The sequence below is a fragment of the Nerophis lumbriciformis genome, linkage group LG15, assembly GCF_033978685.3.
Source record: "Nerophis lumbriciformis linkage group LG15, RoL_Nlum_v2.1, whole genome shotgun sequence".
Taxonomy (NCBI): Eukaryota; Metazoa; Chordata; class Actinopteri; order Syngnathiformes; family Syngnathidae; genus Nerophis; species Nerophis lumbriciformis.
In genome coordinates this window covers 28,226,266-28,242,253 of record NC_084562.2, presented here as the reverse complement: position 1 = coordinate 28,242,253, position 15,988 = coordinate 28,226,266, and the positions used below count along the sequence as shown (strand labels likewise).

Here is a 15,988-nt window from a genome sequence, read left to right as displayed (position 1 = left end):
CACTTTTAACTTTGGTAAATGTTTTAATACATTTTAAATCATATTAAACACTTTTAAAATGTTTAAAATGTTTTTAGATGGTTTAAAATATTTAAAGTGTTTAACATGATTTAAAATGTATTAAAACATTTACCAAAGTTAAGTGTTTTAAGATGTTTAAAATGTTTTTAGGTGGTTTAAAATATTTAAACACTTTCAACTTTGCTAAATATTTTAATAAATGTTTAAACATGTCAAACACTTCAAATATTTTAAACCACCACAACACATTTTAAACATTTTCAAACACTTTCAACTTTGGTAAATATTTTTAACATATTTAAAATGTAGTAAAAATATTTGTAACATTTTAAAACTTTAACATTTTAAACATTTAAATGGTTATAGACATTTTAAAACATTTTAGACGTTTTTGACATTAAAAATATATTAAAACACAAACGTTTTAAACACTAACATTTTAAACCACTTCAAAACGTTTTAAACATTGTAAATATTTTTGACATTTAAAATTTTTTTCAAAACCACAAAAATATTTCTAGAAATGTTAAGACTGTGTTGACGTTTTAAAATATTACAATTTTTAACCACTTTAAAACATTTTCAACCTTTTTGCCTTTTTTGATGTTGACATTTTAGACATTTGTAGAGATTTTAAGAGGTAAACATTTAAAAGTGGTCGTGTCAAAGTGAAGAGTATTTTCAAATGTCACACATTAGGATATAAAAGCTGAAAAGTGTCATCGTTGTTGGCCACACTAGAGAAGAAACATTTGAGGTGTTTGTCACTTAACTTCTGTCTCCAACTGCTCGCCCACGCCATCTTGGAAGCAAATGTCCCACAGACTGTGACATCACATGACACATCACATGACACATCACATGACTTTCATTTCACATGACACATCACATTTTGTGTCATGGCAACTATGGCATTAAAATATCTTTTTAGTTTAATAATCTTTTTTTATTTTTTTATTTAGCCTTTATTTAACCAGGTAAAAATCCCATTGAGATCAAAGATCTCTTTTCCAAGGGAGACCAGCAGCAAGGTTACATTAAAAACAGTAAACAACACATAAAACATCAAATGTACAACATTAATAACACATGTACATACAGACGCTTTAAACTCATTCAACGTAACAAGGGTTTGAAGTTGAATACATAGCAATGATTGAGGCGTCCAGCACATAAAGATGTCCACTTAACCCAGCGTTTCTCAAAGTGTGGGGCGCGCCCCACTGGTGGGGAATAGAGACATGACAGGTGGGGCGCGAGGAACGGGAGGAAATTTCACTTAAAAAAATTTTTTTTTAATTATTATATTCTTAGATTATTTTTTTTTACTATGCTTTCATTTTCTATACACACTGTAAATCACTTTGTGATTCTGTCTGTGAAATCCGCTATATAAATAAATGGAAATTACCGGTACTTATTTTTACTGTAGGCTTTATATTTCTCGGTAGGAGCGAAAGTTTGACAGACATAGCAACAGTAACTAATGGGGGCGGGGCTAAGCGGAACAAACTTTCGCGCGGATGGGTAGCAGGCTAATGTGTGGATCACAATTACACAAATATATACATTTGTGACTCGCACCTCAAAGGTCGTCGAGCCAGAGCCAGCGCCTGCAGAGAAACAAAAATGTGACGGGCACACACTGTGTCATTCACCGGGAAGCACTCGCGTCAAGGCAGCTCAGCCCCGAACTCAATGAGGTTTTAACAGATGTTGTGAGCGCGGTAAATTTGATCAAAACACGACCACTGAAAGCACGACTGTTCTCTGCACTGTGTGAGGAAATGGGAGCTGATCATACAGCCGTGCTGTTTCACAGTGAAGCAAGGTGGCTCTCCTGGGGCAAAGTGCTGTCACTTGCCCTGTCTTGCCAAATGCATAGCTCCTCCTTTTTTTTTTGCAAAGATTGCAAAGTGGCACTTTTATTGTATTTATTATTGAACTTGATGCAAGTTATTTGATTTATTATTGAACTTGATGCAAGTTATAACACTTTTTTTGATTTATTATTGAACTTGATGCAAGTTATAACACTTTTGTTTTATTTATTATTGAACTTGATGCAAGTTATAACACTTTTTTTGATTTATTATTGAACTTGATGCAAGTTATTTGATTTATTATTGAACTTGATGCAAGTTATAACACTTTTTTTGATTTATTATTGAACTTGATGCAAGTTATAACACTTTTGTTTTATTTATTATTGAACTTGATGCAAGTTATAACACGTTTTTTGATTTATTATTGAACTTGATGCAAGTTTTAACACTTTTTTTGATTTATTATTGAACTTGATGCAAGTTATAACACTTTTTGATTTATTATTGAACTTGATGCAAGTTATAACACTTTTTTGATTTATTATTGAACTTGATGCAAGTTATAACACTTTTTTTGATTTATTATTGAACTTGATGCAAGTTATAACACTTTTATTTAATTTATTATTGAACTTGATGCAAGTTATAAGACTTGTTTTGATTTATTATTGAACGTGATGCAAGTTATAACACTTTTTTTGATTTATTATTGAACTTGATGCAAGTTATAACAGTTTTTTTGATTTATTATTGAACGTGATGCAAGGTATAACACTTTTTTTGATTTATTATTGAACTTGATGCAAGTTATAACACTTTTGTTTTATTTATTATTGAACTTGATGGAAGTTATTTTATTTATTATTGAACTTGATGCAAGTTATACCACAGCTGCACAGTTATTTTATTTATTATTGAACTTGATGTTATTTTATGTTATTGAGTTCGAATGTATACAACTTGATGTTCAATGAATTTGAAAATGTTAAAGCTTGGCATTAGCGCTCTGTTGGGGCGATGGGGGCAGGTGGGGCTTGAAAACTCCCCCTTGTCCAAAGTGGGGGATGACAAAAAAAGTTTGAGAACCACTGACTTAACCATTGAGTATAACACACAATGGTGAGTAAGTTGTTGGTACACACTATCCAGCTTGTGGAGACAAGCATTGATGTACAACACATCTTTATAGTCAATAACGGGTCAAAAGGTTGTTTCCACCAATTTCTGTTTCACAGTAAAAGAAAAGCAAGACTTGTTTCTATAATAAAATCCCAGTAAAATAATAAATCTGCCAGTGGTTAAATGTTTCATCTTGTGGCAGCATACATCATCATCAAAGAGATAAACATGTACTATAATAATAATAATTATCTGCCAGTGGTTAAATGTTTCATCTTGTTGGTTGTTGATTGCAGCTCATTTTCTCTTTCAGTTTGCTGAGAAGTTCCAGGAAGTGAAAGAGGCAGCAAAGATGGCAAGAGAGAAATCTCAAGACAAGATGGACATCAGGAGCACACGTATCGACCTCAATAACGATACTTTTGATTTCAAGGTGGGTGTTGGCGTACAGTCCATGACATCACTGCTTTAGTTTCACTTTCACTTCTGCACGTCCAGCAAATGACGTCACCATAGCTTTAGTTTCACTTTCACTTCTGTACGTCCAGCAAATGACGTCATCATAACTTTAGATTCACTTTCACTTCTGTACGTCCATCAAATGACTTCATCATAGCTTTAGTTTCACTTTCACTTCTGTACGTCCATCAAATGACTTCATCATAACTTTAGTTTCACTTTCACTTCTGTACGTCCAGCAAATGACGGCACCATAACTTTAGTTTCACTTTCACTTCTGTACGTCCAGCAAATGACGTCATCATAACTTTAGATTCACTTTCACTTCTGTATGTCCATCAAATGACTTCATCATAGCTTTAGTTTCACTTTCACTTCTGTGCGTCCATCAAATGACTTCATCATAACTTTAGTTTCACTTCTGTACGTCCATCAAATGCCTTCATCATAACTTTAGTTTCACTTTCACTTCTGTACGTCCATCAAATGCCTTCATCATAGCTTTAGTTTCACTTTCACTTCTGTACGTCCATCAAATGACTTCATCATAACTTTAGTTTCACTTCTGTACGTCCAACAAATGACTTCATCATAGCTTTAGTTTCACTTTCACTTCTGTACATCCATCGAATGACTTCATCATAACTTTAGTTTCACTTTTACTTCTGTACGTCCATCAAATGACTTCCTTTACTCTCTGTGCTACACACTAACTAATATCTACACTGATTGTCTTATTTCCTTTACTCCCTCAATGATTTGTGGCTATCGTCTTGATTGGTGACACTTTCAAGTCCGATACTAGCGCGGGATTGACTTGATATCACAAGCAAGAGTCAGTATCACACACCCCTGGATTGACTTGATATGTAGACTGTGACATCAAACAGGATCCAGTTTGAGATGGTTGTGAGTCCACAGAGTCCAGATGAGATGGTTGTGAGTCCAGATGAGATGGTTGTGAGTCCACAGAGTCCAGATGAGATGGTTGTGAGTCCAGATGAGATGGTTGTGAGTCCAGATGAGATGGTTGTGAGTCCACAGAGTCCAGATGAGATGGTTGTGAGTCCACAGAGTCCAGATGAGATGGTTGTGAGTCCACAGAGTCCAGATGAGATGGTTGTGAGTCCAGATGAGATGGTTGTGAGTCCAGAGAAAGAAAGGTGGTCATCATGGCTGAGTGGTTGAGCAGGAAGAAAGTCCAGAATGAGTGCAGACTTGCAGAGAGTCCAAGGTGTAGAAGCTAAGAAGTTGCTTGTGTTCCCAGCAGGACTCTGGACCAGCATCTCCAGAGTCCAAGCAGGCCTCCAGCTTCAATGGCACTGATGATGAGAAGATCTTCAAAGTGGGTCCAGAGATGCTCCTGATGAAGACTGAGCTTGAAAGTGAAGCAGAACAAAGGTATGTGATATCACCTCTGATGATTCTGTTTGATATCACCTTGTATCGCTGCTGTTTGATATCACCTTGTATTGCTGCTGGGATGATCATGTTTCATGTCACCTTGTATCGCTGCTGGGATGATTCTGTTTGATATCACCTTGTATCGCTGCTGGGATGATCCTGTTTGATGTCACCTTGTATCGATGCTGGGATGATCCTGTTTGATGTCACCTTGTATCGCTGCTGGGATGATCCTGTTTGATGTCACCTTGTATCGATGCTGGGATGATCCTGTTTGATGTCACCTTGTATCGCTGCTGTTTGATATCACCTTGTATCGCTGCTGGGATGATTCTGTTTGATATCACCTTGTATCGCTGCTGGGATGATTCTGTTTGATATCACCTTGTATCGCTGCTGGGATGATCCTGTTTGATATCACCTTGTATCGATGCTGGGATGATCCTGTTTGATGTCACCTTGTATCGCTGCTGGGATGATCCTGTTTGATGTCACCTTGTATCGCTGCTGGGATGATTCTGTTTGATATCACCTTGTATCGCTGCTGGGATGATCCTGTTTGATGTCACCTTGTATCGATGCTGGGATGATCCTGTTTGATGTCACCTTGTATCGCTGCTGGGCTGATCCTGTTTGATGTCACCTTGTATCGCTGCTGGGATGATCCTGTTTGATGTCACCTTGTATCGATGCTGGGATGATCCTGTTTGATGTCACCTTGTATCGCTGCTGTTTGATATCACCTTGTATCGCTGCTGGGATGATCCTGTTTGATGTCACCTTGTATCGATGCTGGGATGATCCTGTTTGATGTCACCTTGTATCGCTGCTGTTTGATATCACCTTGTATCGCTGCTGGGATGATTCTGTTTGATATCACCTTGTATCGCTGCTGGGATGATCCTGTTTGATGTCACCTTGTATCCCTGCTGGGATGATCCTGTTTGATGTCACCTTGTATCGCTGCTGGGATGATCATGTTTGATGTCACCTTGTATCGCTGCTGGGATGATTTTGTTTGATATCACCTTGTTTCGCTGTTGGGATGATTTTGTTTGATATCACTTTGTTTCGCTGCTGGGATGATTTTGTTTGATGTCACCTTGTATCGCTGCTGGGATGATTTTGTTTGATATCATCTTGTTTCGCTGCTGGCATGATCCTGGTCCTCTCCTGGATCAGACTTGATCCATGCATGAAAGTAGAAGAGCAGATGTTCCAGATGGGAGATCAGCACTGATCCAGATGTGTGCAGGCTAACCAATTAGCATTAGCCCTCTCACTTTGTGTACATCAGGCTGCTGTTGTTATTATGATTATGTACATTACTATTATAATTATGTACATTACTATTATAATTATACATTACTATTATAATTATGTTCTTTATTATTATGTACATTATTATTATTATGTACATTACTATTATTATTATGTTCATTATTATTATTATTATTATGTACATTATTATTATTATGTACATTACTATTATTATTATGTTCATTATTATTATTATTATTATTATGTACATTATTATGTACAGTACTATTATTATGTACATTACTATGATTATTATTATTATGTACATTACTATGATTATTATTATTATGTTGATTATTATAATTATTATTATGTACATTATTTTTATCAATCAATCAATCAATCAATCTTTATTTATATAGCCCTAAATCACAAGTGTCTCAAAGGGCTGCACAAGCCACAACGACATCCTCGGTACAAAGCCCACATACGGGCAAGGAAAAACTCACCCCAGTGGGACGTCGATGTGAATGACTATGAGAAACCTTGGAGAGGACCGCATATGTGGGTAACCCCCCCCCTCTAGGGGAGACCGAAAGCAATGGATGTCGAGTGGGTCTGACATAATATTGTGAGAGTCCAGTCCATAGTGGATCCAACATAATAGTAAGAGTCCAGTCCATAGTGGGGCCAGCAGGACACCATCCCGAGCGGAGACGGGTCAGCAGCGTAGAGATGTTCCCAGCCGATGCACAGGCGAGCGGTCCACCCCGGGTCCCGACTCTGGACAGCCAGCACTTCATCCATGGCCACCGGACCTGTGCCCCCCTCCCCTCAAGGAAAAGGGGAGCAGAGGAGAAAAGAAAAGAAACGGCAGATCAACTGGTCCAACAGGGGGGCTATTTAAAGGCTAGAGTATACAAATGAGTTTTAAGATGGGACTTAAATGTTTCTACTGAGGTAGCATCTCTAATTGTTACCGGGAGGGCATTCCATAGTACTGGAGCCCGAATAGAAAACGCTCTATAGCCCGCAGACTTTTTTTGGGCTCTGGGAATCACTAATAAGCCGGAGTTCTTTGAACGCAGATTTCTTGCCGGGACATATGGTACAATACAATCGACAAGATAGGACGGAGCTAGACCGTGTAGTATTTTATACGTAAGTAGTAAAACCTTAAAGTCACTTCTTAAGTGCACAGGAAGCCAGTGCAGGTGAGCCAGTATAGGTATATATATATGTATATGTATATATGTATATAAAGGTGTATATACAGTATAGGCGTAATATGATCAAACTTTCTTGTTCTTGTCAAAAGTCTAGCAGCCGCATTTTGTACCAACTGTAATTTTTTAATGCTAGACATAGGGAGACCCGAAAATAATACGTTACAGTAGTCGAGACGAGACGTAACGAACGCATGAATAATGATCTCAGCGTCGCTAGTGGATAAAATAGAACGAATTTTAGCGATATTACGGAGATGAAAGAAGGCCGTTTTAGTAACACTCTTAATGTGTGATTCAAAGGAGAGAGTTGGGTGGAAGATAATACCCAGATTCTTTACTGATTCGCCTTGTGTAATTGTTTGGTTGTCAAATGTTAAGGTGGTATTATTAAATAAATGTCGGTGTTTAGCAGGACCGATAATCAGCATTTCTGTTTTCTTGGCGTTGAGTTGCAAGAAGTTAGCGGACATCCAATGTTTAATTTCATTAAGACACGCCTCCAGCTGACTACAATCCGGCGTGTTGGTCAGCTTTAGGGGCATGTAGAGTTGGGTGTCATCAGCATAGCAATGAAAGCTAACACCGTATTTGCGTATGATGTCGCCTAGCGGCAGCATGTAAATGCTAAAGAGTGCAGGGCCAAGAACCGAACCCTGAGGAACTCCGCACGTTACCTTAACATAGTCAGAGGTCACATTATTATGGGAGACGCATTGCATCCTGTCAGTAAGATAAGAGTTAAACCACGACAAGGCTAAGTCTGACATACCAATACGTGTTTTGATACGCTCTAATAAAATATTATGATCGACGGTATCGAAAGCAGCGCTAAGATCAAGAAGCAGCAACATAGATGACGCATCAGAATCCATCGTCAGCAGTAGATCATTAGTCATTTTTGCGAGGGCTGTCTCCGTAGAGTGATTTGCCCTGAAACCGGATTGAAAAGGTTCACAGAGATTGTTAGACACTAAGTGTTCATTTAGCTGCTGTGCGACAATTTTTTCGAGGATTTTCTAAATAAAGGGAAGGTGGGACACCGGTCGGTAGTTTACCATGAGGTCAGGATCAAGGTTAGGTCTTTTGAGCAGAGGATGAATAACCGCTTTCTTGAATGCTAGTGGAACAGTGCCAGAGGAAAGTGATAAGTTTATAATATTTAGCACTGATGGACCTAATAATACAAAAAGCTCCTTGATAAGTTTCCCAGGAAGTGGGTCAAGTAAACATGTTGTTTGTTTTATCCCACTTACACGCTGTAATAGTTCCTCTAATGTTATTTCATCAAAAAGAGAGAGACTATTTTGTATTGCAGTATCCGTCGTAGATACAGTTGTATCTGTGTTCATAGAACCCAGTTGTAGCTGGGATGCGTTGTCTTTAATCTCCTTTCTAATGAGTTCAATTTTCTTATTAAAGAAATTCATAAAGTCATCTAATTTTTATGTACAGTACTATTATGTACATTACTATTATTATTATTATTATTATGTTCATTATTATGTACATTACTATTATTATTAGGTACATTATTATTATGTACATTACTATTATTATTATGTACATTACTATTATTATGTACATTATTATTATGTACATTAATAATAATAATAATTATTATTATTATCTTGTCTCCGAGGAGAAATTTGTCTTGGGCATCAAGAAGCGTTTTACACACACACACACACACACACACACACACACACACACACACACACACACACACACACACACACACACACACACACACACACACACGTATGATGACGTGACTGAATAAATGATGTGGAGGGCCAATTGTGTGGCCCCAGGGAGTTGAGTGTGACACTCTAATGTTATTAGAGGAGAGAAGGTAGAGAGTACGTAAAAGTAAAGGTCAGTAGAAGAACATGCTAGAATGGGAGTTTATATTTCATCAGTGGGACATAATGTACATCATCACAATAATAATCTACATCATAATGATAATAATATACATAACATTGTACATCATAATGTAAATAATGTACATCATAATATAATAATCTACATAATATTGTACATAATGTACATCATAATATAATCTACATAATATTGTACATCATTATGTAAATAGTAATAATATACATCATAATGATACTAATGTATATAATATTGTACATAATAATAATACTGTACGTCATAATAATAATGTACATAATAATAATAATAATGTACATAATTATAATGGACATCGTAATAATGTACATCACAATAATGTGCATAATAATATTAATGTAAATAGTAATAATGTCCATCATAATAATATAATGTACATCATAGTAATAATGTACATGATAACAATGAAAATGTACATCATAATGTACATAATAACAATAATAATAATGTACATCATAGTAATTATGTACATAATAATAATAATGTACATCATAGTAATAATGTACATGATAACAACAATAATAATGTACATGATAACAACAATAATAATGTACATCATAGTAATGTACATAACAACAATAATAATAATAATGTACATCATAGTAATAATGTACATAATAATAATAATGTACATCATAGTAATATACATAAAAATAATAGTAATAATAATGTACATCATAGTAATAATAATGTACATCATAGTAATAATAATAATATACATCATAGTAATGTACATAACAATAATAATAATGTACATCATAGTAATAATAATAATAATAATGTACATCATAGTAATAATAATAATAATAATGTACATAATAATAATAATAATAATGTACATAATAATAATAATGTACATCATAGTAATGTACATAATAATAATAATGTACATCATAGTAATAATAATAATGTACATCATATTAATAATAATAATGTACATCATAGTAATAATAATAATAATGTACATCATAGTAATAATAATAATGTACATAATAATAATAATAATAATAATGATAATGTACATCATAATAATAATAATAATGATGTACATCATAATAATAATAATGTACATAATAATAATAATAATAATGTACATCATAGTAATGTACATAATAATAATAATGTACATCATAGTAATAATAATAATAATAATGTACATCATAGTAATAATAATAATGTACATAATAATAATAATAATAATGTACATAATAATAATAATAATAGTAATGTACATCATAGTAATAATAATAATAATGTACATCATAGTAATAATAATAATAATGTACATAATAATAATAATAATGTACATCATAGTAATAATAATAATAATATTGTACATCATAGTAATAATAATAATAATGTACATCATAGTAATAATAATAATAATAATAATATACATCATAGTAATAATAATAATAATGTACATCATAGTAATAATAATAATGTACATAATAATAATAATAATAATGTACATAATAATAATAATAATAGTAATGTACATCATAGTAATAATAATAATAATGTACATCATAGTAATAATAATAATAATGTACATAATAATAATAATAATGTACATCATAGTAATAATAATAATAATATTGTACATCATAGTAATAATAATAATGTACATCATAGTAATAATAATAATAATAATATACATCATATTAATAATAATAATAATGTACATCATAGTAATAATAATAATAATAATGCACATCATAGTAATAATAATAATAATGTACATCATAGTAATAATAATAATAATGTACATCATAGTAATAATAATAATAATGTACATCATAGTAATAATAATAATAATAATGTATATAATAATAGTAATAGTAATGTACATCATAGTAATAATAATGTACATCATAGTAATGATAATAATAATAATGTACATAATAATAGTAATAATAGTAATGTACATCATAGTAATGATAATAATAATGTACATCATAGTAATGATAATAATAATAATGTACATCATAGTAATAATAATGTACATCATAGTAATAATAATAATAATAATGTACATCATAGTAATAATAATAATAATAATGTACATCATAGTGAAGCTGAGAGGCACTTTAATTTTTGAGAGAAAACTACACTTGAATATTTTCTGATGTTCCAAACAATTTTATGTTTTCTAAATAAAAGCTTCAATATTTTTGTCATCTTGATTTACCATTTCAAAATAAGAGATTCATCAATCTGTTAAACAAATCTCATCAAAACAATTGTAACAAGTCTAAAATATATTAATGTGACATGTGGCCCTCTGACCTTTGCAACGTGGCCCCCAACCAAGATGATGTGTTCTTGGTGACATGTGGCCCCCAACCAAGATGACGTGTTCTTGGTGACATGTGGCCCCCAACCAAGATGATGTGTTCTTGGTGACATGTGGCCCCCAACCAAGATGATGTGTTCTTGGTGACATGTGGCCCTCAGCCAAGATGATGTGTTCTTGGTGACATGTGGCCCCCAACCAAGATGATGTGTTCTTGGTGACAAGTGGCCCTCAACCAAGATGATGTGTTCTTGGTGACATGTGGCCCCCAACCAAGATGATGTGTTCTTGGTGACATGTGGCCCTCAACCAAGATGATGTGTTCTTGGTGACATGTGGCCCCCAACCAAGATGATGTGTCCTTGCAGCAGCAGCAGCAGGTGGGAGGCGGAGGTCCAGAGTCTTCGGGAGAAGAACTCCAGGCTGGTCCAGGACTTGAATGAGTCGTCTAACAAGATGGACGTGTGGAAGAAGCAAGTCAGCGCCTGCAAGGAGGAAAGTGACGCACTTCGACAAAAGGTGATGAGTTCAGGTAACCTCAGACCCTTTAGTACTTCATTCCAAGACCATGGAACATCATGTCTGCAGTACCTGGACTCTACACATCAAAGACCACCAATAAGAGGGAACCAGACCAGGAAGTGATTTCAAAATAAAACACAAGTGCAGTGCAGTTTTTAAATAGGTGTTGGATGCAAGTCACAGCTGAGTAACACCACCCTAGTTTGTTGTGCATGTAGTACTAGTCACAGCTGAGTAACACCACCCTAGTTTGTTGTGCATGTAGTACTAGACCAGTGGTTCTCAAACTTTTTTTGTCATCCCCCACTTTGGACAAGGGGGAGTTTTCAAGCCCCACCTGCCCCCATCGCCCCAACAGAGCGCTAATGCCAAGCTTTAACATTTTCAAATTTATTGAACATCAAGTTGTATACATTCAAACTCAATAACATAAAATAACATCAAGTTCAATAATAAATAAAATAACTGTGCAGCTGTGGTATAACTTGCATCAAGTTCAATAATAAATAAAATAACTTCCATCAAGTTCAATAATAAATAAAACAAAAGTGTCATAACTTGCATCAAGTTCAATAATAAATCAAAAAAGTGTTATAACTTGCATCAAGTTCAATAATAAATCAAAAAAGTGTTATAACTTGCATCAAGTTCAATAATAAATCAAAAAAAGTGTTATAACTTGCATCAAGTTCAATAATAAATCAAAAAAAGTGTTATAACTTGCATCAAGTTCAATAATAAATCAAATAAAAGTGTTATAACTTGCATCAAGTTCAATAATAAATAAATAAAAAAGTGTTATAACTTGCATCAAGTTCAATAATAAATCAAACAAAAGTGTTATAACTTGCATCAAGTTCAATAATAAATCAAATAAAAGTGTTATAACTTGCATCAAGTTCAATAATAAATCAAACAAAAGTGTTATAACTTGCATCAATTCAATAATAAATCAAAAAAAGTGTTATAACTTGCATCAAGTTCAACAATAAATAAATAAAAAAGTGTTATAACTTGCATCAAGTTCAATAATAAATCAAACAAAAGTGTTATAACTTGCATCAAGTTCAATAATAAATCAAATAAAAGTGTTATAACTTGCATCAAGTTCAATAATAAATAAATAAAAAAGTGTTATAACTTGCATCAAGTTCAATAATAAATCAAAAAAGTGTTATAACTTGCATCAAGTTCAATAATAAATCAAAAAAAGTGTTATAACTTGCATCAAGTTCAATAATAAATCAAATAAAAGTGTTATAACTTGCATCAAGTTCAATAATAAATCAAACAAAAGTGTTATAACTTGCATCAATTCAATAATAAATCAAAAAAAGTGTTATAACTTGCATCACGTTCAATAATAAATCAAAAAAAGTGTTATAACTTGCATCAAGTTCAATAATAAATCAAAAAAAGTGTTATAACTTGCATCAAGTTCAATAATAAATCAAAAAAAGTGTTATAACTTGCATCAAGTTCAATAATAAATCAAATAAAAGTGTTATAACTTGCATCAAGTTCAATAATAAATAAATAAAAAAGTGTTATAACTTGCATCAAGTTCAATAATAAATCAAACAAAAGTGTTATAACTTGCATCAATTCAATAATAAATCAAAAAAAGTGTTATAACTTGCATCACGTTCAATAATAAATCAAAAAAAGTGTTATAACTTGCATCAAGTTCAATAATAAATCAAATAAAAGTGTTATAACTTGCATCAAGTTCAATAATAAATCAAATAACTTGCATCAAGTTCAATAATAAATCAAAAAAAGTGTTATAACTTGCATCAAGTTCAATAATAAATAAATAAAAAAGTGTTATAACTTGCATCAAGTTCAATAATAAATCAAACAAAAGTGTTATAACTTGCATCAAGTTCAATAATAAATCAAATAAAAGTGTTATAACTTGCATCAAGTTCAATAATAAATAAATAAAAAAGTGTTATAACTTGCATCAAGTTCAATAATAAATCAAATAAAAGTGTTATAACTTGCATCAAGTTCAATAATAAATCAAACAAAAGTGTTATAACTTGCATCAATTCAATAATAAATCAAAAAAAGTGTTATAACTTGCATCAAGTTCAATAATAAATAAATAAAAAAGTGTTATAACTTGCATCAAGTTCAATAATAAATCAAACAAAAGTGTTATAACTTGCATCAAGTTCAATAATAAATAAATAAAAAAGTGTTATAACTTGCATCAAGTTCAATAATAAATCAAACAAAAGTGTTATAACTTGCATCAATTCAATAATAAATCAAAAAAAGTGTTATAACTTGCATCACGTTCAATAATAAATCAAAAAAAGTGTTATAACTTGCATCAAGTTCAATAATAAATCAAATAAAAGTGTTATAACTTGCATCAAGTTCAATAATAAATCAAATAACTTGCATCAAGTTCAATAATAAATACAATAAAAGTGCCACTTTGCAATCTTTGCAAAAAAAAAAAAAAGGAGGAGCTATGCATTTGGCAAGACAGGGCAAGTGACAGCACTTTGCCCCAGGAGAGCCACCTTGCTTCACTGTGAAACAGCACGGCTGTATGATCAGCTCATATTTCCTCACACAGTGCAGAGAACAGTCGCACTTTCAGTGGTCGTGTTTTGATCAAATTGACCGCGCTCACAACATCTGTTAAAACCTCATTGAGTTCGGGGCTGAGCTGCCTTGACGCGAGTGCTTCCCGGTGAATGACACAGTGTGTGCCCGTCACATTTTTGTTTCTCTGCAGGCGCTGGCTCTGGCTCGACGACCTTTGAGGTGCGAGTCACAAATGTATATATTTGTGTAATTGTGGTCCACACATTAGCCTGCTACCCATCCGCGCGGAAGTTTGTTCCGCTTAGCCCCGCCCCCATTAGTTACTGTTGCTATGTCTACCGGTAATTTACATTTATTTATAGAGCGGATTTCACAGACAGAATCACAAAGTGATTTACAGTGTGTATAGAAAATGAAAGCATAGTAAAAAAAAAAAAAAATCTAAGAATATAATGATAATAAAAAAAATTTAAAGTGAAATTTCCTCCCGTTCCTGTCATGTCTCTATTCCCCACCAGTGGGGCGCGCCCCACACTTTGAGAAACGCTGTACTAGTCACAGCTGTGTAACACCACCCTAGTTTGTTGTGCATGTAGTACTAGTCACAGCTGAGGTACTGAACAACATCAAAAGCAGAGTGCTAGGGTTGGTACTACAGAGGAGGAAGACAACGTCTAACACAGACAGGGTTTACATAGATGGACAACTGAAAAGGTGGTGCTCATCTTAACAAAGGTGGTGTCCATTTTACAGAGTGTGTGTGTGTGTGTGTGTGTGTGTGTGTGTGTGTGTGTGTGTGTGTGTGTGTGTGTGTGTGTGTGTGTGTGTGTGTGTGTGTGTGTGTGTGTGTGTGTTCAGATTGCAGAGCTGGAGTTGCAGTGCCAGGAGGCGGGTCAGGAGCAGCAAAGGAACGCAGAACTTTCAGTGCGTGTGCAGCAGTTGGAGGCGGAGCTACGTGACAAAGAGCAGGTGAGACTGATTCTACTTTTACTTTGTAGGAAGTACATTTTTATTCATCAACACCTGCTCAGGTAACTTTGTTTGTTCTGATGCTTTTGGTGGCAAAGACTTGGCATGACATTATTACATATAGCTCCTTTAACTGACTTGACATGACATTATTACATATAGCTCCTTTAACTGACTTGACATTATTACATATAGCTCCTTTAACTGACTTGACATTATTACATATAGCTCCTTTAATTGACATGACATTATTACATATAGCTCCTTTAACTGACTTGACATGACATTATTACATATAGCTCCTTTAACTGACTTGACATGACATTATTACATATAGCTCCTTTAACTGACTTGGCATGACATTATTACATATGGCTCCTTTAACTGACTAGGCATGACAT

At 33.6% G+C, this 15,988-nt stretch overlaps 1 protein-coding gene across 5 annotated transcripts in view; it reads left to right on the top strand.

Annotated features, from left to right (window-relative positions):
• Positions 1 to 15,988, top strand: part of homer2 (homer scaffold protein 2) — a 72,915-nt gene that overhangs the window by 37,372 nt on the left and 19,555 nt on the right. For 2 of the 5 annotated variants that reach the window (XM_061975324.2, XM_061975322.2), the window contains exons 4-7: positions 3,280 to 3,399; positions 4,693 to 4,826; positions 11,900 to 12,050; positions 15,477 to 15,587. In XM_061975324.2, coding sequence (XP_061831308.1) covers positions 3,280 to 3,399; positions 4,693 to 4,826; positions 11,900 to 12,050; positions 15,477 to 15,587 — 516 coding nt within the window. The remainder of the gene's footprint in view (positions 1 to 3,279; positions 3,400 to 4,692; positions 4,827 to 11,899; positions 12,051 to 15,476; positions 15,588 to 15,988) is intronic. The other 3 variants (XM_061975325.2, XM_061975323.2, XM_061975326.2) reach the window with 3 other exon arrangements.